The sequence below is a fragment of the Camelus bactrianus genome, chromosome 32 (assembly GCF_048773025.1).
Source record: "Camelus bactrianus isolate YW-2024 breed Bactrian camel chromosome 32, ASM4877302v1, whole genome shotgun sequence".
In the NCBI taxonomy this organism is placed as follows: Eukaryota; Metazoa; Chordata; class Mammalia; order Artiodactyla; family Camelidae; genus Camelus; species Camelus bactrianus.
Window position 1 is genome coordinate 695,613 of NC_133570.1, and position 24,263 is coordinate 719,875.

At 56.4% G+C, this 24,263-nt stretch overlaps 1 protein-coding gene and 1 long non-coding RNA gene across 20 annotated transcripts in view; one reads left to right on the forward strand and one right to left on the reverse strand.

The window, feature by feature from the left end:
- Positions 1–2,585: 2,585 nt before the first annotated feature.
- The window catches only part of EP400 (E1A binding protein p400), a 98,472-nt gene continuing 76,794 nt past the window's right edge, over positions 2,586–24,263 (reverse strand). For 13 of the 19 annotated variants that reach the window (XM_074356408.1, XM_074356405.1, XM_074356407.1 and 10 more), the window contains 12 exons: positions 24,013–24,091; positions 23,656–23,907; positions 22,767–22,815; positions 22,584–22,693; positions 16,817–17,024; positions 16,518–16,690; positions 14,714–14,932; positions 12,720–12,915; positions 12,156–12,280; positions 11,045–11,191; positions 6,347–6,424; positions 2,586–5,510 (listed from right to left, as the gene is read on the reverse strand). In XM_074356408.1, the coding sequence (XP_074212509.1) occupies positions 5,241–5,510; positions 6,347–6,424; positions 11,045–11,191; positions 12,156–12,280; positions 12,720–12,915; positions 14,714–14,932; positions 16,518–16,690; positions 16,817–17,024; positions 22,584–22,693; positions 22,767–22,815; positions 23,656–23,907; positions 24,013–24,091 (1,906 nt within the window). In that variant the 3' untranslated portion in view covers positions 2,586–5,240. The remainder of the gene's footprint in view (positions 5,511–6,346; positions 6,425–11,044; positions 11,192–12,155; positions 12,281–12,719; positions 12,916–14,713; positions 14,933–16,517; positions 16,691–16,816; positions 17,025–22,583; positions 22,694–22,766; positions 22,816–23,655; positions 23,908–24,012; positions 24,092–24,263) is intronic. The other 6 variants (XM_074356406.1, XM_074356410.1, XM_074356397.1 and 3 more) reach the window with 4 other exon arrangements.
- Positions 18,291–18,946, forward strand: LOC141575808 (uncharacterized). The gene is made up of 2 exons (XR_012503673.1): positions 18,291–18,429; positions 18,540–18,946. It is a non-coding gene; the product is annotated as an uncharacterized LOC141575808 (long non-coding RNA).

Here is a 24,263-nt window from a genome sequence, read left to right on the forward strand (position 1 = left end):
CATTGTAACTGACTACTCCAATTTAAAAAAAAAAAAACACTTTACCACGTTTCATCGTCTGTGATGAAAACCGTTACGACGATGATCATTTACATTTAAGTTTTAACGTGATCATCACTTCAGTTTTGCGCCCACGGGCCCAGGAGTACACTGTACTACACTGTTCTCAGAAAACCTCTTACCTTCAGAGGAGAAAGTTCTATTACCTCGATGTGAACATTAAGTAGAGACTTTTACAAATAAACTAACCACCTGTTAGTCTGGCAGAGATCACAGAAACGTGTGTGCAGTACCTTTGTCATCTTGTCGGCGTTGGCCATCGCCACTCAACGAACAAAGCCTAGTAAGTTTAAGACCCAGGACCGCAGTTGGGAAGTAAGTTCCATGTATTGAGGTCCTCCACGCCCTCAGTTCTGCAGACGCCGGGGCTGCTCGCACGTGTCACTCTCTGACATCGCCCCACGGAGCAGGGGATGGTTCATCCAGTCCGACAGACCGGAAACTGGTCGGCCAACCTGCCTGGATCTCTGCAAATAAGCTAAGACGCCAGTGCCAGCGGGCCTTCTGTAAACTAAGTGTAGCTAAACCAGTTTTCTGCGAGGAAGGAATCTTCACTCAGCTTTTGGGCCAAATTATTGTCTTTTAAAATGTGCGATTCTTGGTCTTCAGTGTAAAGGTGTCCCCGGTTCTTGCTTTCTGTCCTGGGCAAGGCCTCCGGGGGTAGGGGTGGGGCGGTGTCCCTCTCGACAGACTCCCGTCAGGGTTGCCCAAGGGGAGACACTGCAACCCTGGACGCCACACCCTGACCAGCGGCACCAGCGGTGTCAGCGCTGTGGACAGCGGCCTCCTGGGCTGGCAGGGCGGGGGGTCACTGGGAGGAGGATTCCTGGATCCGGGTCGTGAGGGTGAGCGTCATGAGGATGGAGGGTACTGGGGCGGGGGGTTGGGGGGCTCCAGGCTGTGGAGGTCACCAGGGCAGAGGTTGCTGGGTGGGCGAGGGTCACCATGGTGGGTGCCACCAGGGCGAGCGACTCTCCCATGAGGGCTGAGGAGGAGCTGGGGGCATCACACGGGCAACGTCGGGGCCAGGATCCCAAAGAGGGCCGCGCCGCCATCACACCCGACCCCTGCCCCGGTGCAGACCTGCCGCCTGCCCTCACTGTGGCTGCTGCAGCTCCGGCCACAACAGCCTTCGGGATATTGCGTGCACATCCAGGCGCACAGGCACGGGCTGTGCCTTCCTACTCCTACACCTGGAGGGCTTGCGGCCCAGGTTACACAGCTCGACTTTGTTCTTGACAGCGTCTCGCCAGCACCACTGGCGGCAGGTGTGCTGACTTGTCCAGGAAAACGGGAGCTTTGAAGGCTAGTTTGCTTTGGAACGTGGACGGTGCAGACCGTGGGCAGAGCAAGGGAGAGCTGCCAACCAGAGCCTGTGGTGGAGGAGGTCCCCTCTTCCCCCAGGGCCCCAGGATCACAGCCTGTCTGGAGAGTGGAGAGGGTGCTGGCAGGGCTACCACGGAACCTGGTTAGAGCCGAGAGAAACCTAAGTGAGACCTGGAAGCTGGTCACGTCGGACGGCCTGTGGGAGAGCCCGCAGGGCAGGTTTCACGTTCACCTGAATTTAGATGCCCCCACACGCCAGGGGTGGGGGCCACGTGGCCTCACCGCAGGGTCACTTCCCCTGAGCGACTCAGCCCTGACTAGGATGCACAGAAATACAGCCTCGTGGCCAGATAAGCCCACCCCTAGGCCTGCCGCCACGTGTACAGCTGACAGCGATGTGACCGCAGGGTCACAGCCACGGATCGGCGCTCTGAAAACGCACAACCTCCCCGCCGAGAACAGTCGCGAAGAAAGAATGCATGACTGAGCGTGGACGCCAGAGGCAGCTGCTTCCTGACCGTCAACCGCCTTGGGAGGGGCGACCTCGGAGGGAAGGAGTCTTGAGCGGGAGGGCGCCGGACCCTGTCACATGGCTGGGCGGGCACCTGAGTCCAGACCCTCAGGGCCACGCCCCCAGCCGGGTCCCGAGCGCAGGCGGTGCGCACAGGGCCCGAGCGCAGCCCAGCCGAGGGCCGCGACGCGGAGCCCCGAGCTGCAGGCCCGGGCCCCTGCGCCCCCCGCTTCCGCGCTGGGGAGGAAGACAGCAAAACTAACCACGGATTCCCTGTGCTCTCCCTGTGTCGCGTCCATTCTTTATAAATAGTAGGGGGGTGGCTTGTAAGCAGGAGCTTTTTTTTTCCCAACAAAAGGAAAAGGACTTTGCTGACAGAGAAGTCAGAGTCACGCGGGGACCGGGCAGCAGCGGTGGCACCTAGGCTAGACGCCCGGGTCTTTCCTCCTCCCCGGCCGGTGGGCGTGGCCTCCGGGCGGGCGTGGTCTCTGCAGCGAGGGCCGCTGATTTCGCGGGAAACCCTCCAGTTCCTCCCACTGCGCGGGGAGCAGCAGAGACACCTCTGCCTCCAACACCACTTGTTTCCCTCGTGCTGCGTCCTGTTTTCTCTTCATGCAAATGAAATAAATACAAACCAGCACCTTCTTTCAACGTGAACACTAGTTTTCCATGAAAGACAAAAAAGAGCTTATAAAAAGGTCAATTTATTCACCTTTTGTTTGGCGGAGTATCAGTGCCCTTTAAAACCCTACTGTTCAAGTACAAATGGTCATGTTTACAAAGTATTTACAGATCCAGTCTTCCTCGTTTATACCTTAGAACGTGACAGCTGTCCGGTTACAACGGCCGACAGAACACCAGGAAGACGGGAAGGGAGCCTCGGCCCCGGGAGGAGTCGGACGTGACGCGCGCACAAGCCAACCTCCCGCCCACGGGTCCTCGAAGACTGGCCTCCGTGGGACAAACATCTCTGAATCACAGAAAACCCAGGTGACCGCCTCCACGGTGGCCAGTTTCAGGCTGACGGTGTCTTGGCTGCAGTCCTTCTGTTTTATGAGCCGCAGATTCCCCCAGCCGTCACCACGGGACTGGGGAGGGGCCCAGTAGGTAGGGTCCCGCTAGGTAACGTGCGATTCTGCTAACGAGAATAATCTGAGAAAGCCCCGACAACCACTTCCTAAACTCACACTTAATTCTTAAATATGGACAGTTTAACTTTTAAAACAAAAGGCCAAGAGAACAGCACACTGGGAGGAGGGCCCTTACTTAAACGACACTATCGAAGGCTACAAGGGCAGTGGTGACGTCTAGATGTTACTGCGGGATACAAGTAAACTATTTTCGGTTCCATTTTTCTGCGTTAGGGAATCACTGGAGAAAACAATTCTTTCACTCACATAATACGATAGAGCAGGAGCCCCACAATGCAAATATTCAGAACCCCCAGCTCTGTTCTCTTAGAAAGCTTTTGAGAGAGGTTCCTAAACTCCTTTCTAGGGCTCTAGGTTAACGGAGGACTTCTTCCCGGGCACCCACGTCTAGGACAGTCTGCAAGTGCACTCGCGTCTCCCCATCGTCTGAAGAGAGAGGCATCAGCACCCACGAACGGCAAGAGGGAAAGCAGCGGGGTGCCCAGGTGAAAATACGCTGCAGAAAGGGCTCCTTTGTAGTTCTGCACATTTGAGGATTAAAACAAAAAGAGTAGGAACTTGCCTTGGTGCCCAGAGAGCCGTCCCGCACGCCGGGCCTTCCCACGGCGGCACGCGCCCAACCACAATGGGCAAGTTAGGAAGCCCACTGCAGTGCTCTGTTCTGATGTGTTCAATTAACCAGAATGTTAAGTCCTTTCCTCTTCTAACACCTGATTTTTACTTTTATCCAAATTTCTCACCGAGAACTCAGAAATGAGATGCCCAGTTGGCTTCACTAAGACATCAACCACCACACAGACTGACGAGAAACAAAAACCACGGGACAGAACCCTTTCCTTAGCGTCTGTTCAAGTGATGTGATGAGGGAGGAAACAGACTGACTAAAATTAAGAATTTAAATTTAAAGTCTCTCAGTATGTCGGAACCGACCCTTACTACACGCAGACCTAACATAACCTGACCTCCCGGACCGAAATCGTCCAGAGGCATGGAGACAGCGCAGGGGGTGGGCGGAAACTTCCCGGTAAGCAAGCATCACCGGCCAGCGAAGTCCACACAGCAGCTTGTCACCCGGCCGCAGCGACAACAGAAACACAGCCGCAAACCCAGGTTCTCCCCTGTGCCCGCAGCCCCAGACGGCCGGGCGGCTCTCCACTTCCTCCACTCAGAACCGGCGGCAGCCCGCCCACCCACGGGAGGGCCTGGCAGGCAGGAAGCCCGAGTCCGGGTGAGGAGTTATCAGGCCCACTGTCGTGGGTAATACTGCGCAGGCTCGCACACGAGCCACCCGCACAAGGAGGCGCCTCACTCCCGCGGGTCACGGAAGCAAAGGGGCGGGACAGGCAGGCCCGCTCTTGCCGAGTGTCCACCTCGCCGCCCGCGGCAGCGCCCCTGGACGGAACAGCGCTCACCCGGCCCGAACCACCCCCAGACGGGAGCCTCATGAAGCAGCTCTGGAGCTGCCTCAGAGCACAAGGTCCACACACAAGTGCATCCGAGATCCGGGAAACACGGTGGGTGCGCGGGGACGGGGAGCCGGCCCAGGTTCTGCCCGCCCGCCCAGCAACAGGTCACTCTGGGGACGCCAGGCCAGCTGCTCTTGGGGATGAAGATTCAAATGCAGGTCATTCTCCTTCGTGGGGCCATGTCACGAAGGTGCTTCAATGCCTATCAGCACTGAGTATCTCCTTTAAAAGTCCAAACAAGCCACATCTTACGCGGGAAGAAGCCACGTTGATTTTCTCTGATCTGAGATGATCTGCCTCCGTCAGTTTCTCCTCTCCGGGGACCGTGACGCATTTTCGATTCGGTATAAAGAACCAAGCAGAGGCAGACGCTGTCAAAGACCACATTTTAGCTTCACAAAGTCCATTTTATGACTCACTGCACGTTCCAGATGGCTACTTGCGATGTGCAGAACTGTGCACTAACAGCAATTCTACATGGCTTTCAAGGCCCAGCACTGTTGCTCTGGAGGAGAAAGTAAAACGTAAAACAATCTAGGAAAAGTTGTCACTGTCACTTTCAGTCACATAACCCCGGAAAGGGGACGCTGGCGGAGGACCAGTGCTACAGCTGCCGGACCTCTCGGGTAACGCGGTCCCACGGTTCAGTAAGCAAAATCGAACCCGTCCTGGCTGGCCGGCGGGACACGCGGGGGCCGCCCGGAGCCGCCCCGCCTGCCTTCCCGACTAGGGGCAGGGAGGTTTGGTGGGCGTCTTCAGCCGGACGGCAGGGACTCTCATCTGGAGCTTGGGCTGCTGGCCGGGGCTCTCGGAGCTGGCTGGCACCTGGGCCGGGGTGGGCACCCCGGGGGTCTGCAGCTGGGCCGCCGTGGTCACCACCTGCTGCTGCAGGAGCTTCTGCTGGACCACCTGCGCCGTCGCCGTCACCGCGGGGATCATCTGGACCTGCTGTCCGGCTGCCGACGCCTGGGTGAGGGTCACGGTCTGCGGGGAAGCCTGATCCAAAACAGAAACACGTGGCCTAGAAAACGCAGCTCAAGTGATGTGCCTCACATGACAAATTAAACATTCCTGGGGTTGGGGGACGAGTTTCAGAAACTTCACTGGCGTAAATGCCTCTGTGAAATGTAAAAACTGCCGATGTCTCAAAATACGACCTCTGGTTTCCAACCAAACAAAAGTATAAAACTAAACTATTGTTGCTTTTACACTAAAAGCAGATGCCTCTGGGAGAAGGCCCAGGCTGGCGTCTGGGGACTGGCTGGGGGGCGTGGGGTCAGTTTTTAACACTATATGGTTTCTTGAAATCTATATGCCAGTGTGATTTTGAACAAATTAAATTTTTTTTTTTTTAAACAGAAGTGCTGGGGATTGAACCCAGGACCTCGGGTATGCTAAGCACACGCTTTATAAATTATGTTAAAGCACTACTTTTACACACAGTCACATTTCGGAGAAGCAAGTAAAATGGTAAGAAGCTGGAAGCCACGCTGCCCCCGGGGCACTTCCACTCCTAGACCCACAGTTGCTGCGAGCACCGTTTCCTCTCTCCGTCTTCCTAGAACGAAGGTGAGGGGCCTCGGCCGAGAGGACACACCTGAGATGAGCGACTGAAGGCACCCCTGCAGCTCACATGACACTGTCTGTGCACATCTGCTTGGTTTTTTTTCTTGCTAGTCTAAGGATATCAAGTGTTTTCCCCAAAGTTACTTTTTTTCTGTATTGTGAAAATCAAAAGTGATTTTCTAATAACTCAGATTTGACTCCCTCTGGCTGGACACCCAGAACTGTCTGTGGGGACTTCCCGAGAGCCACAAGAGCCTGGGTCCTACCTGCTGGGGAGCGGAGGCCGCCTGCTGGATGCCGGCCACGGGCGTTTGCTGCTGCATGACTTGAGGAAGTTTCGCGACCTTTGACAAAACAGAAGAAAAGCCAAATGTGGAATTCAAAATACTTCTCGGTTCTTAACACCAAAAAAACCCAAATAAACCAGGGTCAGGTGACACAAAGGAGCTCCTCTCAAGATGCGCTGCCCAGAGCACAGGAGGGCCGGTCAGTCCACCTTCACGCCGAACAGCAACCGCCTTCCTGACCCGTAATCACACGTAATTGGAAGCTTATCTTTGGCCTCATGTTTCAGATCGTCACCATTTTTCTTTCAAAAACTACTCGAAGTTGACATGAGAGAATTAAATTGAAGAGGGAGTGAGATATTTCAGCAGCTCATCTTCAAGTCCAGTGGCGGGCGTTCCAGGAGGCGCCCCCACCGTGAACTGGCTCAGACCAATACCAAGGCTCGGCCCTCGTTCGCAGGTGTGCCAAAATGTTCAAGTTGTTATTGTATCATTTTTCTACGTTTTTCTTCATCATGATTGAGATCTTCCCCCTTAGAAAGCAAAACTTCCCACCCTATGGTCACTTTTTGTAAACAAGCATACATCGCTGCCTTGATGTGATAAGAGGCCACTGTGTCCCCTTGGGGCTGCGGGGGCACCGGCTCACAGAAGGTGCTGGAGGCCACGAAACCACCCCCCACCCCGGGTCTACTAATTGTTAGAACAGGGATGAAAATAAAGTCTTGCCCAAGATAACTTGGAGAACATGTGAAATTGTATTATGTAAATGACAAGCTCTGAGTAAACTAAGTTCTCATTATGGGAACTGAGGTTAATCAGAAGGCATTTACTAGTTTATTGTAACTTAAAATCCTGTAAACCGGATTCACTGAGGCGAGCAGAACACTTGGCTGAGCCCTGTGTGTTCCTCTGATGGGAAGCAGACACCACCGCAGGCTCAAGGGCCACACCTGAGATTGGCAGCCACTGAAAACGCTGAGACACCACAGGTAAGACTAAGGTGACATCTTCAGTGCATCGATAACTTGCATGAGTACAGAGCTCTGGGCTCCAAACCCTGAGCAACGGCAGGGACCCGGGCCATGAGGAGGGCGCCCCACGTGCTGCGCGGGAGCCTTGCACTGGGGTTCACAGCCCCCCAGGGCGGCAGACAAGAGACCAAGGAGCAGCTAAGGGGAGGGCCATGCGATGCCCCTCGCAGCTGTGATCCTGTCACTCAAAGGTCTGCGAGAAAGTTGCCTGCCTCGGGCCAGGGCCAGGCAGGGCAGGAGGAGACCTGGGCTGACAGATACCAAAGCTGACGTGGTCCCCAGAGTGCCCATGGGAGCCCAGCAGAAGCAAGAACCCACCTTCAACCCAGACCTCAGAGCCTTGCCACAAACAGAACTTCAAGGAAAGCCAGCTCACGAGAAAACAACTACGACAAAGCCAAAACCCCCAGAGGTCCTGAAGCAAGAACAGTAGAAAAAAGTAAAATCAGATGCATCATGACTTCAAACAGGAATTACCAGGCACACACAAAGCAGTGTGCCGCTCTCTGCAGCCTGAAAACGCGGGTAGGAACGAGGAACTGCAGACACAAAGCAGATTTGAGATAAAGACAAACAGAACGTCTAAGAATAAAACATTTATAATCACCAGAATCAAAATTCCATGGACAAGCTTAACAGTAGACTAGACCTAACCAAAGAGAACGCAGGGGCGTGGGCTGGAGGACATTACTCAGGTGCAGCAGAGACACGGCAAGGGAAACGGATAAGCCTGGACACGCGGAAGGCGGCATCTGAAGACGCAGCAGCTGGTCACTTCCTAACAATGAGAGAAGCCAATGCCCAGATTCCAGAAGATCAGCAAACCCGGCTGGAGCGCCCCGGGGCTGACAAGGCACCAGAGACAAAGGGCAGACGTCAAAAGGCAAGAGGGAGGAAGACGACTGTTGAGGCAGCAGCAGGCGGCAAACAGCTGGCGTCTCACCCACCAGGTAAGCAGGATGGGACGCGGCGGGGCTGCTAACATGCGGAGGAGGTAAAGGTCTAACAGAATCAGCACCTTTCAGGAGCAGGGGTGAGACACACAAGCATTTTCAACACTACAGGAAATTCCGAAGGATGTACCTCAAACAGAAGAAAAGTAGTTTTACGTACAAAGTGACGATGAAATGGGACAGGAGGGTACGGCATGGTCACAGCAGCTGTGGGCCAAGGGGCCGGGGAAGGGGCGGGCGGCAGACCAGGGGCCGGGAGCCGCGTGCGCTCCGCTTGGCAGAGAAACTCTGCACCTGCGCTTACAGGACAGGAAGAAACATGTAATTTTCAAAGCAGCAGAGAAGGGAAGAACAGAACGACAAATACCTGAGCGGCGTTAAGGGAAGGCAGGAAAGGACGGAAAGCAAGTAGAAGAAGCCGAAACCCAAACAGGACGGGAGCTACAGGATGCTGTGCTGGGCGCCCCCACAAGGGTGAGCCAACGGGTCAAGTGAGACCAGAACCAAGGCCCCGGATGCCAGCGACAGCCGCCACCTTCCAGCCGCCTCTGTGAAGAGCGAGAGTCAGGGACGCGGACCAGAGACGCAAAGGCAGGGGACGCGCAGGGAAGTCTCACAAGGGCCGCCGAGGTCTCTGTGTGGGCAACACAGGCTGGGGACCAGACATTACTCAAAATAATAAAAGTTTTCATTTACGCGTAGCTCATAATAAAGTATCTCACATAAGAAGGGAAACAGACAAAGCCACAGCCAGGCCGAGACAGGCTGATGTGCCGTCTCGACAGCTGCCCGAACAGGTTGGCGGGCGCAGCAGCACCGAGAAGGTGACCCAGAGGGGACAAGACAACCGCAAGGCCATGCCAGCCCCGCCGCAAGGTCACGCCAGCCCATCACCACAGGCCCCTGACGGCTGGGTCTGGAGTGCGGGGCAGAGAGTGGAGGCCCACGGGGCTGGCCTGGTCGGACTTCCTGCGCTGGAGAGGGGCTCAGGTGCCTGGGCTCACGCCTTGGGGACCCGTTCAGAGGCAGCTCGGATTAAACTGAGCAGGGAGGGCAACCAGCTGCGACCTGGGCCTGGACTCGTGGGCACCGGGCCAGGCTGCAGCCAGGAGACAGGGGAGCCCTGCCTGGGAGGGCGCAGACAGAGGGTTTGTGAACAGACAGACCCCACAGCAAAAGGAACGCCACCCTGCAGCAAACCAGACAGAAAAGGGAGTTTCCTGGTGTGCCGAAGGGCGACTTAAAAACCCGACCCTGCAGAATGGCCCGGGGAAGGGGTGTGGGGCAGCGGCCTGTCTGCGCCGTCACGCGCCCGCAGGCCTCCCGGCACAGCGAGACAGAGCGGAGAAGAGAAGGAGGAGGGGGAAGCCGCTGGCCACCAGGACCCACAGGCAGTGCCATCAACCCGGAGCGACGCGGAGGAGCCCGCGGACAACTGGTGGCGGGATGCGAACATCAGAGTACGAGAGAGACAGACGGAAACAGGCCCCTCAGGGAGAGCAGCAGAAATGCCGACTGCCCAGGAGTAACTCCAACACACGCCATCAGGTCTTTGTGGAAAAGATAAGAAAACTTAATGAAAGGGCATTAAAGACAAACGAAACACCAAACGATGTATCATGTTGGTGACTGTGAAGTCACGACTCTGAAAACGTCGACGCCCCCTAAACTGATCTACAGACTCAATGCGACTCTAACAGAAACCCCAACGGCTCTGACTGTGGCGTGCAGACTTAAGAGGGGACTCAGAATCAAGACTGAAGTGCAGAGAGCCCGGAAAGCAGGACGTTCCCGACAGGAGGAGGAGAGCTGCCGAGTCCCTTCACGTCGCCGGCATGACGAAGACAGCAGTGACCAGAGGCCGCGGCGCAGGAGGGAAGCCCCATGCAGGACAGGTGTGGCTCACGCCCGTCACACCGAGAGTCAGAGGACGGGAGACTCCTTAACAAGCAGTGTGAGAAAAACCAGGCATTCAAATGGAAAATTTAACTGAACTATTTCTGTATTATCTGCAAAAACCAATTCCAGGCAGGTTGAAGAGCTAAATGCGAACAAAAAGTTATAAAGGTTTTAGACGATGACACAGGGAAACGCCACCATGACCTTGGGAAGAACTTCTTAAGCCAGACACTTAAAAAAGCACTCTTCAGAAACAAAAAGTGATGAATTCCAACGCCCTCAAGCTAAGGACCTCTGCGTGTCCAGACACCACACAGTGAGCGAGAAGAAAAGCCACAGACTAGGGGACACGCAGCATACAGACCTGAAGGTGCGCACCTGGGACGGACGCGGCGCTGGGCCAGCATTGCCCAGGCCGTCCCAAGAGGCACGGCTCTGCTGCGGGGGGCACGTGCGCACCCCCCCCAACTGGCTGGGGGCCGCGGGCAGTGCCGGGAGGACCAGCCAGGAGCAGAGCACGGGCGCCCCGCCAAAGCAGAGGGACGACCACGACCCCGGGAGGAGCACGACCCCGGGAGGAGCCTCGCCAGCACAAGGGCCGCCACCTCAGTGTGACCTCAGCCGGGCCCCCAGGCCACCCTGCAGGCCCCAGCAGCCGCGTGGCAAGGCTGTCAGGCGTCCACAATGCCCTCAAGGGGTGCTAGTCTGCGGCGGCCACCCTCTCTGCTCCCCGCCCAGCGGCCGCATGTCTGCGTGCCTGCCTCCCACCCCCCCACCCCGCTCTGGCTCACCTGGATCTGCGTCTGCACCTGCTGAGCCCCTGCCAGCTTCTGGGCCTGGGAGATGGGCGTGGTGAGAAACTGGGTTTTAAGGGCTGGCTGGGCGGCATAGGTGACCTTCTGCGCTTGGCCCTGAGCAGCGATCTGCTGGGCGGTGATCTGTGGGGAGAGAGAGAGAACCCTCCTCAGAGACGCAGGCATCCGCCGTGGGACCCGCCGGCTCCCTACCGCCCTCTACCCTCTCCCAGGCCTTGCGGCCCCCCACCAAAGTGCTGCCTCTGCCAGGCCCCCCCGCAGCCGGGGTCGGCGCTCCGCCCCCTGCAGGCACCTGGTCTGCTCACCATGGGGGTGAGTGAACGCCACACGTACATCTCGAATCACATTTTAAGAACTCACCTCGTGCCCCAAAACAGCACGAAGACTAACAAACCTACTTGCACGGTCTCTGCACGTTTAACCTAATTCCTAGTTCCTCCGCCAGGAGAGTCAAACACTGCTCAGAAAGCCACGCACACGTGGGGCCTGCACAGGGGTTTACAAAGCCACTGCACGTACGGAAATTCTTCCACGGCTCCGAAGTTTTATTTCAAGTTACGTGAACGTACAGACAAGCACTTCGGCCAAAGCCCTTCTAGTCCTCTTTCCTCTTTCAGACGTTTGCTGAGCCTCCGCGACACCCAGGCCCCGTTTCTGTCTGCTGTCACAAGTGCTCCCCGCTGCAGAAGTCACCTCACTTCTCTGAGCGTGTTTCCCGAGGCCCGGCCCCAGGGAGAGGCGTGTGCAGCTCCAGCTCAGAGAACAACTCAGGCACGACCCCCGACTCAAGGACCAAGACGGCACCCGCGGTGCGGTGGGCTTTACGCCGCCGGAGGCCAGCCCAGGAGGGCCACACTCCGTGGGCTACCGCTGCTCTCCCGATCCTTCCGGCCTCTTCCCAATCCCGATTCCACAGCCCCATCCCTCACGGTTCCCGTAGGCCCTCGGGGCTCCGGGCTCCCCGTCTCATTGACCACTGCCTCCCCAAGGCCACAGGTCTCCTCATGTGGGGGCCGACAGTGCGGGAGGGCCGTGCGCTCCACCTCCGCGCCTCCCCCACGCGGCAGCGGCCCGACCCCCACAGTACCTTCTGCTGGACGGCGGCCGGGCCTGGGGCCGCTTGTGGCTGGATGGCCTTCTGCTGCTGGACGGCCTGCTGCTTGAGCTTCAGCAGCTGCTGGACGTGCACGGGCTGGGCCACGACAGTCTGCCCTGCGGACACGCGTCAGGGCGGGCGGACGTCAGGGCGCTCCCCGCCCCCCGCCCCCCCGGTCAGGGCGGACCCCCCCACGTCAGGGCACACAGCCCCGTCAGGGCGGAACCCGTCAGAGCGAATCCCGTCAGGGCGGAACCCGTCAGGCTGTTCAGTCACCAGGCTAAGGACGGGCACTGGGCTCCCCTTCCCTGACTTCTGCACCGAAAGCCTCACTGGAACGATGCTGAGACGAATGGCGCGCCCCTTATGTCTACCAGCTACTTAAAACGTCTCTCAGCTCACAGTCAGATCAAGGTGCGGGGAGTTGAGAACGGTAATGTTAAACTGAGGGACACTGCTGCTAAACTGCACCGTGACACCCCCAGACAGCTGGCGGCCACGCCCACTGGGCGCGGCTGTGGGCAGAGGGGCGCAGGGCGAGCACGTGACACGCACCTGCGGCTTTCTGCGGCTGCCCGATGGCCACGCTGATGCCCGCGACGTTCATGGGCAGGGTCGTGACGCCCGGCGAGGAGACCACGGCTGCGGGCACAGACACCACCGGGGGCTTCGCCAACGCCACCTGCGCCGGCTGGGGCGCCTGCGCCTGCAGCTGCCCCTGCGCCTGCAGCTGTGAAGTGGGAACCCGGGTCTAGACAGGAAAACAAGGGGGAGTCCAGAGACACTCAGGATTCCGCGTCTGCCAACGCGTCACCACAGGAGGTCCAGGGCGAGAGAGTCAGACTGGCCAAGGTGGGCGGTGGCAGTCCGCTGGAGGAGGGCGGCTCACCGCGGGAGGACTCTGGGGCTCCGTCACAACCAGCACACGCAGGGAACGCGGCTCAGCAAGACCTGCGCGCCTCGGGCACGCGGACACTCGGCTGGGGACCCCGCCTCTCCCTCCAGCCCGTGCCCCAGAGTGACCCGGCCACGCCACGTTTCCTCCGCCTCTCAACTCCCATCCCTGCAGCTGCGGCGCCGCTCAGCCCGGGGCCCGCTGGGGCCCACCCACCACCCCACCTCCTGTTACTCAGTTACCATGCAGCTACCTACCACTTGCCTCCCTAAGCTGTCTGTGTAAAAGGAAAATGGAAGTAGATCCATTTTCATATGTACAAAACCCCGAGACTACCTCAGAAAATACACAGAACAGAAGCAGCCGTGAGCCTGCGCAGATGACCTGCAGCCCAGCAGACCGTATCTGTCTCTGACTGTGCAAGTATGTGAAATGGGTCTCTTCCCTTCACAAGAGCCGTGCTTCAGGGCGGCCGACCACCCCACTGCGGCCAGCGGCCGTCTCAGTACTGGGGGCTTACACTGCCTCTGACGTCCCTGACACACCAGTCTGCACGCTCATCACTGTGCTTGCTCTGTTGTTCCTTCAGGATACAACAGGAACAGGACCACGGGGGAAGACGGTGTGCACACTGCAGCTCGACTCCTAGCATCCCCTCCACGGTGGGGAGCCGCTGCCTGTCCAGCAAGACCCCCCCCCCCACCGAGGACCGGGCCTTCCCTGGCCCCGGCCGCCAGCCTGACCACTACTCTTCTCATTTGAACTGGCATTTATTTAATGCAGGAGAAACAAGCTGCTTTAGCAGTTTTATCCACTTCTGTGCCCCCCTCACAGACTAAGCGGAGTGAAGCACACAGGAAGCAGAGCTCGGGCCCAGCCACACATCACGGTGGCATGGTGGGGACTAGCCGCAGCCCTGGGCAAGTTACTTGAGGTTGCTTGCCTCCATTTCTGCACCTGCGAGACGGAGTTAACGTTAAACACCCACTCCTGCCTGTGAGCGGCAGTCAGGTGACAGGCATGGAGCCTAAGGCAACACCTGGCCCCGAGCAGGAACCCCAACATTAGCTGCTGTCGCCGGTGCGCCGGGCACCGGCTGGCCTGATGTGACAGCATCCAGCCCAGAGGACCCTCAACCAACACTCGCCGAGTGTAACCGATCTTCCCAGACACCACTCTCAGCCAACGCTACCCCATCCTTAGACAGCTGTGGAGTCTCAGTGCCTACAAATCACCGCAGTGCCCAAGCCTGGCCGTCGGGCCTCCCTCACCCTGCCCTCCGCTCCAGCCACACAGGCCTCGCCCCCGAGCTCCAGCCCAGCGCCCCGGGTGGCCTTCCCCAGGCCGCACCTCACCCTCCCCTCGGCCCCTGCACCAGCCCTGCTGCCCTCCATGGTCTGGCTCGCTCCCTCCTCCCCCAACTCTCGGGCCACCACCAGCTTTGTGACACGGGGCCCTGGAAAGTACGCAGACGTGAATGTTTCCCATGTGTGGGGTTGCATTCTCTCCAAAGAGAACTCTAGTTCCTGGGGAAGGAGCACGTCTTTACTGGTAACTCCACTGTGACACCTGCATGGGCCTCAGCAGGTAAAACCTCAGGTAAAATATAAGACGACACTGCTCTGGAAAAACAAGCACATCGACCGGAACTTACAAGCCGGGCCACCTGGAGGTTGGCCACGGTGGTGCCCGTGAGCAGGGCGCCGGGCCGCGGCGCCGTGACCGTGGTGAGCTGGGGGCTCTGCTGCTGCGCGGGCTGCGGGGGCTGCACCTGCACTTGTGCCGGCGGCGGCGGCGGCCCTGGGGGGGCCTGCGGCGGGGGCGCCTGCTGGGGCAGCTGCAGCTTCTGCTTCTGCATTTTGATCAGGTGCTCCTGAAACCCAGACAAAGTCACTTTTCATCAACGTTACCTGTGTTCTGGCTTTTAAAATACAAATCTTGGTTTTAAGTTACTGTTCTACCACCCGTTAAATAGCAAAGTAAACAGTGCTAACATACACTGTGCAAACCACCCTCCAGGCCTTCTAACGCTGAAAAGTGATCCTTTATTAGAAGTCAGTGTATCACTGATGAAAACTTGCAAGTGATTCTGACAGATCAGCAAATTCCTTAGCTCTCATCACTTACAAACAGGCCGATTTAAAGCTGTCATGCCATCAAAAAATTTTGTCTTAAAACCGTGGTCCCTCTGGAAATTTTAAAACTTATTATAAGATACACTTCAGTTCTAAATTCTGTATTCTGTCTCCAAATGAGAATTTAATCCATAACCACGTCTTCAAAAGAGGTCAAAACATAAAGATACTAAGACAGTTAAAAAAATAACCTTAAAGAATAAATGTTTTTCTTTAAAGAAAAAAAAAAGGAAGCATACTAAGTTGTTCGTGACTATCAGATCTCTTTTCAAGAGGCTGAAAAGGTAAAGGACTCTGCACCTGGTTTAGGAGAGGGGCAGGAGTAGGGGACCGGGCAAAGGGGTGGCGGCGCTGAGCAGGGCGCCGAAGGCCCTGCTGCCCTGCAGGGGGAGGGCTATGGAAGTGCGGAGGGAAGCAGACCCCTCTGACAGCTCGCCCACAGCTGGGTGCTGCCCACCAGCGATTTCTGCAGCGATGGACACGTGCTCAACCTGGGCTGGCCAATGCAGTCATCACAGCCACCGCGGCCACTGTGCCCTTGAAATGTGGCTGGTGTGACTGAGGGACTGAACGTCTTGTTTGGTTGCACTTCGTGTCTGTGGCACGTGGTCGGTGCCTCGAGGATGGATCTCGCTAGTGCCAGCACGCCCTCCACAGCCCTCCAGCACCCTGGTCCCCTCTGTGACCGACATGGGGCAGGCCCGGGTCAGGTGCTTACTGCGCAGGCCCAACAGCTAGCTGCAACTCTAAAGGTCTTGTTTTTATTACACGTGCTTTTCTGGTTACTTTCTACATTGAGTACTAATGCTTTTCCATTTGTGGCAGGAATATATAGTATTTCCTTTTAAAATGAACTTGTTTCCTTATATAACAGCACAGGGGATACGGAGATCAGGGACACTCAGGAGCATCAGTGCTCAAACGGCTAACTGAGAAACAGTACCACAAATGAACTGTTCCGTAAAGAGGTCAAGTCTCACCACCTCGTCTCTGAAACTGTCAAAGAAGGCCCTTCACCAGCATCTTCTCTGGTCGGGGGAGGCGCCCAGTTCTCTCTGAGCCCACGCTGCCACGCAGACACAGCACAAGAAAGCAAGTGGGACAGTGCACCTGGAAGCCAGGGCGACGGCCTCCGGAGAGCTGACAGCCAGCTGCCCACACTGCCACGACAGCGGCTCCGCGTGGAAAACTGCTCTTACAGACGACAGACCCATGTCCCACATATAGACAATGGCAGTCATGCAGAATACACTCTGGACTACAGAACACAACAAGGCATCATCGCACAGACAGCGTGTTTACAGCTTTCTGGAGGATGCTCACCGGAGTCAACTTGCCTACGGCTTTGATCTGCGCGGGCGACTGGGCCTGGCCCTGCATCTGCGGGACCTGCGCCTGCGAGGCCGCCTGCGGCTGCTGCTGCTGCTGCTGCTGCTGCCGGAGGAGCTGGAAGTGTGCCGGGGTGATGCTTTTTCCGGGAAGCTGGACCCCTGTGGCTGGAAGAGGCTACCGTGAGCCTGCAGGCTGACCCAGCCCACCCCCGCCCACTACGGATGCAAGCGTCAGCCCCACCCTACAGTAAAAGCAGGACAGGCCGCACAGGAAACCAAACTTGCCCTTACCTTGGGACACCTGAGTCACCAGAGACCGGGTCGGGGTCTGCACGGGAGTCAGGCTGGTCGTGACCACAGCCGAGGCCGTCACTGAGGTCACCGCGCGAACGCCCTGAGTTGGTGCCAGAGACACCAGGTCCGACGTGGCCGTGGCTGGGGAGCCAACCGCTCGAGGCTGGGTGTGGACCACCTGGGCGGGCGCGGAGCCTCCGGACGTCTGGAAAAGGCAACAGATATTATCAGGCGGCATCGTGCTGCTCTTCGAGACTTTTACACTCATCGGGTGGATAGAAAGGGCAGCAAACTCTAAATCCAAGAAAACAAAGGGCATTCCAGATGCTGGCCTTTCGACAGTGTGCTAAGAGACAGCTTCATCTGTAAGCTCAAAGCACGTCCCCTGTGCTCCAGAGGGGACAGGTAACCACAGAATGAAATTTCAGGAAACAACGTTCCCATTCCCACTCCAAAACGCTGCCTGTCCCTGTCCTCCTGTGCTCACTCAAAAGACCTCCTGGCCCCAAGGAACATACGAGATTCTTGGCTATCCTCCCAATGCCCAAGTTTGTCCCCCAAAACACACAGTCCCAGGATCCCGGCTTTCCACCGCCATCCCTGAACCCGCCCCCGTCTGCTCCGGGTCCTGGGGCAGCACCAAGGCTTCCTGCGTCCCTCCGAGGTGCAGCGCCCCACCCCAGCCCCACAACCAGTGGACCAACTACCTCTGTCCACCTCTGAAACTGCCCTTAAACGTGACTCTGTCCTCCGCTGGCCCCCTTGGTGCAGACGTCTTCCTGGACTATTCAGTTCGTTTCTGACCTTTTGACATTCCACTGCTTCTGGTTTTAAATCTAAACCCAGCATCTTACTCTGTGATTTCTATTCAATCCATCCGTCCCATGTTTCGGGGGGCGAGGGGAGAGGTAATTAGGTTAATTAATTAACGGAGGCACTGGGGATGGAACCCAGGACCTTGTGCACATTAAGCCCATGCTCCACCACTGAGCTCTGCCCTCTCCTCCATTCCACGTGCCTTTTAATCACCTTTCTTGCTTTCTTTCAGATTTTTTTCTCACCCCACTTTTCCCTAAGTTTAGAAGTTATACTCTATTTTTCTTTGGTGGCTTGTCAAAAATTATACCGAAGCCTAATCAGTAACTTCACACTTCTCCTGAACAATGAAGAGCTTCTGGAACACTCAGCGACTCCCGCTTTCCCAGCTCACGTCACTGCACCGTGTGCTACGCCCACCTCTGCTGACCCCACAGTGAGTGAGTCACTGTTGCTTGTGAAGTCAATTTGCACCTCAACTACGTCACATACTTGTTTCCTCTGCTCTCATTTCACAGACCTTCCATCTGGGAGCACCTGCCTTCTGCCTCCAGTACAGCTGACCCTTGAGCAACACAGGCTTGCGCTGCACGGGTCCACCTGCACGTGGATTTTTCTCAGTCTGTCCTCCAGCGCTACCTGACCTAGGCTGACAGAACCCACAGCGCAGGACCAGGACACCCAGGCTGGCTCTGGGGACGCGAGCGTCCTCAGACCTCGGCAGACCCGGCAGGCTCTGGAATGCGTCCCCGCGGATGCTGAGGGACGACTGTTCATTTAGGAAAGGTCTACAGGTAACCCTCTCAAGTCTTGTTCGAAAATGTTTTTTATTTTACCCTTGTTGTTCAAGGTATTTTCAGAAGATACAGAACCTCTAGCTGGCAGTAGTTTTCTCTTCCTCCAGCAAAAATGTCATCCCCTGGCTCCTGACTTCAGCTCTGCCACCGAGCAGAAAGCTGATGGACTTCTGAAGGCAACCTGCCTTTTCTCTGGCTGCAGCCAAGACCTCCTCATCACTGGCGTCGCGTAGGTGCGGGTGAGCTGGGCTTTGGGCGTGTACGAGTCAGTGCCGTCCATCAGTTCTGGGAACCTCTACGGTCTCTGCTCAACTCTGTCTGGAACTCTGAGTAACCACATGTCACCTCCTCTCACCCCGTCCTCCGCAGCTCTAAATTCTCTCCAGTACCTCCGCCTGCTGTCTCCCCCGGCGCATGCCGAATAACTTCTTGTGATTTACCTTCCAGTTCACTAAGTCTCTCTTCAACTGTGTGGAAACTGATATTAAACCCAATTATAAGATTTATGTTTCAATGTTGGTAACTGTATTTTTCATTTCTTAAAGTTCTCTATGTTGGCTTTTTTTAAAATAGTTTCCTGGTTTTTACAGACATTCTCAAGCGTCTCTTATTTCTTTAAAACAAAAGTATAATGGTTCTATAACCTGCACCCAATAACCCCACTATCTCAAGCCGTAAAGGCCAGCCCACTATCTGCTGTTTCTGCTCGCTCTCCCTCGTGGTGCCGCCTTCCCTTGTGTGCTTGGTTATCTTCTTTCACATGCTGCTCACTACACCTGAAAAGCCACTGCACACACTCCAGCAAGTCCAGGACAAAGGCATACACCTCCAGAAAAATCTGCATGTGATTCTGGCCACCATCCAGGGACACTGCCCATCCAGGATTACATCACTGGATTTGAGGGTTGGGGGCCCTTTGGAGGCAACTTCCGAGCTGCAAACTGACCGAGAGCTGACTTGTGGCTCCAACTTTGCAGGAAGAGTCCCCGACCCCACCTCTGCTCAGCATGAGGGTGTAGGGCAGATGGACTTTCCTTCTGGTTCACCCCTGCCCTCCAACCTCCGCCCATCCAGACCCTGTCTCAAGGTATCCACACCTCCTTTCTCACGTTTCAGCTGGGTGGGTGGGGCCTTGGGCTTGAACAGGAGGCCCCTGTCTGAGAAGGGGAAGTGTACTCTAAGGCAGACACAGCCTCAGTGCACTGTTTACCTCTGGGTTTCTTCTTCCCTTAGATTTTGGCCTAATAATCAGTTACTCTTGGGCAGTTCCTTGAGGCTTTTAAGATGTTTACATTTTTAATCCAATAATTTCAGTTCATTAGGAAAGTGGTATAAATAACTCACCTTAATACCAGAAACAGAAGTCCCTTCCCACACTACTGAAGCAGCTCTAGCCTTTCCTGCCCTAATCTGCTCATCACACGACTTTTCCTAAAACATACCACTGCTCAAAGATTGTCAAGGGCTCCCTATCACATGGTGAACAAAACCCATATTCTCTGGCCTGATCTCCAAGCCCCCAAACAATCTGGCCTCGAGGTCACCAGACCAAGCAGACGGAGCCACTCAAGAGCCTCTGGGAGGCTGTGGGCCCCATCACGCCTCTGCTGATGCGTTCTGTGCTCCATCTGACCAGAACCGCCCACTCTCCCCTGGATATTCCATTCCCTCTCTCGCTGCTGACCCTCTGCTCATACGGCTTGCCATCTTCCTGAGAGCCGTTTCTGTGGCTCATCTCCCTGGTCTGTAGGAGCCCTAGCTGCCTTCCCCGCCTGTCACCTGTGCCTCCTCTGTGCTCCGGCCCTAGGACTGCAGGGGCGCTATGAAGGCATGCCACCAGTTTGATTCCTACTCCTGTCTCCACATCACCAGGGAGAGAATCCTGTCTACAAGAGTTGCTCAAAAAACACACTGTGGATCAACTGCTCTCTTTCAAGTGTATCACCAAAGAAACAGGTCTTTTTCAAACTAAAACATCAAATGCAATTGAGCGTAGTCTGCCACCCTCCCAGAAGCGGCGGCACCGGTCGTACAGAATGACCCTAATGCCACAGGCCTAACAGCTTCTGCTATTTACTGAAGTGGCCGAATCTAAGGCAGTTTATTACAAAGCAGAAAGGAAAATGAATGAATAATCCTAAATCACATCCTAGAAACCGTTTTCATATATATCCCATTGCTTGGATTATTTTAACTTTTAAAGCCTAATATACTGTGTGTAATTTACATACAGAAAAATTCACCTGTTTCGGGTACAGAGTTCTATGAATTACATGGGTACATGGCCAAAGAGCCACCATAATCCAGACACAGAACATATTCTGTTTCCATCTCTACGGCTTTGCCTTCCCCGAATTATTTAACTGGAACCACACACACATGCAGCCTCTGGAAACGGCTGCTAGCCAGCAACCCGCCAGCCTGAGAGCCACCCGAGCTGCCGGACACCGGGTCGTTCCCGTACCTAGTAATGATGAACACAGCCCCTCAACACAGTCACGTCCGGGTTTTTTGTGCAGACATGTGTTTTCGTTCCTCTTGGGGGAAACCCAGGAGTGGGACTGACAGGCTGTACACTAAGTGTATGGTTAACTCTCTCAGAAACGCCCGGGCGGTCTTCCAGACTGGCTGGAGGACTCCAGCTGTCCTGCACCCTCACTGCGCACGGCACCGCCGGCCTTCGGTCTTCCTGCAGGCCGTCCTCGCAGGTGTGTGGTGCTGGTGACTCGGCTGTTACCTCTCCCGAGTGACTACACGCTGCACGCCTTCTCGCGTTTATGTGCCATCCGTGTATGGTCTGTGGCAAAGTAACTGCTCAGACTTTCCATTTCTTACAGTTGTCTGTTTTCTTATTATTGACTGAAGAATCTTTTTTTTTTAAATGAGAGGACCTCTCCCTTTAATGTAGGTGTTTGTTTTTTGGTTTACCTATTAACTTTAATTGGAGGCACTGGGGATGGAACCCAGGACCTCATGTATGCTAAGCACATGCTCTACCACTGGGCTATACCCTCCTCGCTGAAGACTCTTTATATTGGAGAATCTTTATATAATCTGAATACCAATTCTTTATCAGATACATTCTGCAAACATTCCCCATGCTTTTCATTTCTTAATAAGTTTCCAAAAAGCAGAAGTTCTTGATTTGAAGAAGCCTACGTTATTTTTCCCACCACAATTTGCATGCTTTTGGTATCCTAAGAAATCTTTGCCTCTTCAAGGTAGCAAAGATGTCCTATGTTTTCTTCTAGAAGTTCTCTAGTTTTGGGTTTTACATTCGGGTCTGTGATCCATTCTGATGACTTTCCGTAGATAATATATAAGTTCAGTTCTGCGTATGGCTACCCCTCCTCCAGCACCATTCTCCACTGAGACCCTCGGACACTCCCAATGAGGCCTGACTGACTTGTACGTGTGGGTCTACACCGACCCTCATCCTCTCGTGGTCCTACGGTCTGCCCCTGCCAACTCCACACTGTCTACATCACTACAGCAACTCCTTTGCAGGAAAGACAAGTCTCAGAGCCCAAGAGAGACATCACACAACCTGCCATAGCACTGCTGACTTTGAAACCGCTTTGTCTCATTCAGGGCGCACAGGGTGCTTTCAGGCCTATGGCTCAACTGGAAGTCAGGATGCAATGTAAACTCCTTAATTTCAGTTGTTCCTGTCTGCTTCTTATGGTGACACACCACAGCCAGCCAGCTGTGTCTTCTGCTGAGCGCCCTGTCTCCTTCGGTTACAAGCTCAGGGGGCCTGCAGCTCCGCGTCCACACCTGGGCCTGGACCCCCAGAAACTGATCCCTCGTGCCCAGTCCAGCACTTGCACACTTGGGCAAACCGCGTGAAGGCGTGTCCGCCGTCCTGTGACACCGTGCGAGAGCCCCAACATCCCCCACCAGGCACATCTGTCACTGTGGCACGTGGGCGCCTTCACAGCCCACCACCTCCCACAATCACATGGTGGGTTTCCACACACACACTCCCTTGGAAGACAACACAGAAACCATCCTCTGAACACCTGAATGGTCACGGAATCTTAGATTAGTACTTCCTGTACCGATGGAATTTTTTTCAAAAAGCAAACAACTTCTGCAGCATCCTAGGCCGCTCATGCCACCACAAGCACCCAAGGGCAGGGACAACTCACGGTCAAGGCTCCAGGTGCCACGGGTGAAGCTAGGCGCTTGTTAATGGACTGGAAGGTGGCGGCGGGGACACCAGCGATGGTGTTCACAATCACGTTTCCGCTCACCGCACCTGCAGAGAGAGGGGCTGTGAGGCAGGAGGACGGGGAAGGACTGTCCTGGATCGTGGCATCTCTGACTCTTACCCGTAGGCATGCTTGTCCCTGTAACAGACGTCTTAATGGCTCCTGCCTGCTGAAGAAAGAAAACCGTCTGAATTTCAGGTCGAGCTCTCCTCTGTGTAAACACTCCAAAGGCTTCCATTTCATCAGAATCCAGTCCAAACTCCTAATCACAGCTACCCGGCCCATGCGGCTGACTTCTGCCCCTACGCAGCTCAGTCGCCAGGCTCTGGCCATGCTGACCCTCCTGACTCCACACTTGCCAAGCTCAGGGCCCCTGTGCTTGCTGTTTCCCATTCTTCTCTAAGGTCACTGAGACCGCAGCCCAGGGGTCAGCTCTGCAGAGTCTCTTCCTCACCACCTACCACGGGCACGGAGCAGCCCTCAGGCCAAGCAGACGCCTAGTTTTCAGAACAGAGAAGGACAGAGCTGCCCAAGGGCATGTAAAACCACTCCTGCAGCAAATGTAACTAGGAACCATGGGAAGAAATGGCTCTCCCAAGACCCTTCTGCGTGGGGTCAGGACGCGCCACCAGGCACACGCAGCCAGGGCACACACCAGGCTGTGGCGGCGACAGCGCGGGGGGTGCGACCGGCTGGCTGCCTTTCTCTTTCACGCACAGGGGCACGTGCGCTCTGCTCTGAGGGGAAGCGGGGCAGGGCCAGGAAGGGACAGTCCGCACTAACAGGGCCTGCTCTGCAAGTCTGCAGGACAAGAGCGCGCGGTTCTTCACAGCCACACTTCCCAGAGCCCTGCTTCAGAACCTCCACCTCCCCAGTCACGCTGAGTGACCCAGCCCCGGAGGGCAGGGCTGGCAGAGCGTGGGGCGGGGGACACACCCCTCCAGACCCGTGCTTCCTCGGAAGGCCTCACGGGGTGAGCGTGGACAGAGCAGCCAGGGCGCCTTCTCACCAGCACCGCTGCACTCCCCACCGTCGTGATCGCAGGGGGCACCTTGGGCGGGGCCTGCGCCGGCTGCGCGGGGGGCTGCGCTGGGGCCTGGGGCTGCACAGCCGGCGGCCCCGCGGGCTGCTGGCCGCCCGCTGCCTGGGGCTGCGGCAGAGGCGGCGGCGGCTGCTGGGGCGGCGGCGGCTGCGGCTGCGGCGGGGGAGGCGGGGGCGGCGCCACGGGCGGCTGCTGCGCCTTCTGCTGATCCGCCAGGGCCTGTAGTGGGGAGGGGGGCGCAGTGGGAGGAGTCAGAGCCGGCAGCCCCGCCCTCCGCCCACCCCCAGCCCCGCCCTCCCGGGACAGAGGGCCAGGGCCCCACACCTTCTTTTCCTTTGCGATCCGCTCCGCGCGCAGAGATGCGACTTGAATGGGAGGCAGTGGTTTGTCGTAGTTGATTCCGCTAAAGACAAATGCAAGAGTTAAAACCACACGGGCAAGTCCTGAAGTAGACGGCGTTCCTGAAACCCAGTGTCCTCCTTTCCCAAGCTGCCCGGCGCTGGGAGGTAACTCCTATCAAGCCCTGAGCGCCACGGCGCTGAGCTGATCGGACTTGGAAAGGAGAGAGGCTGCCA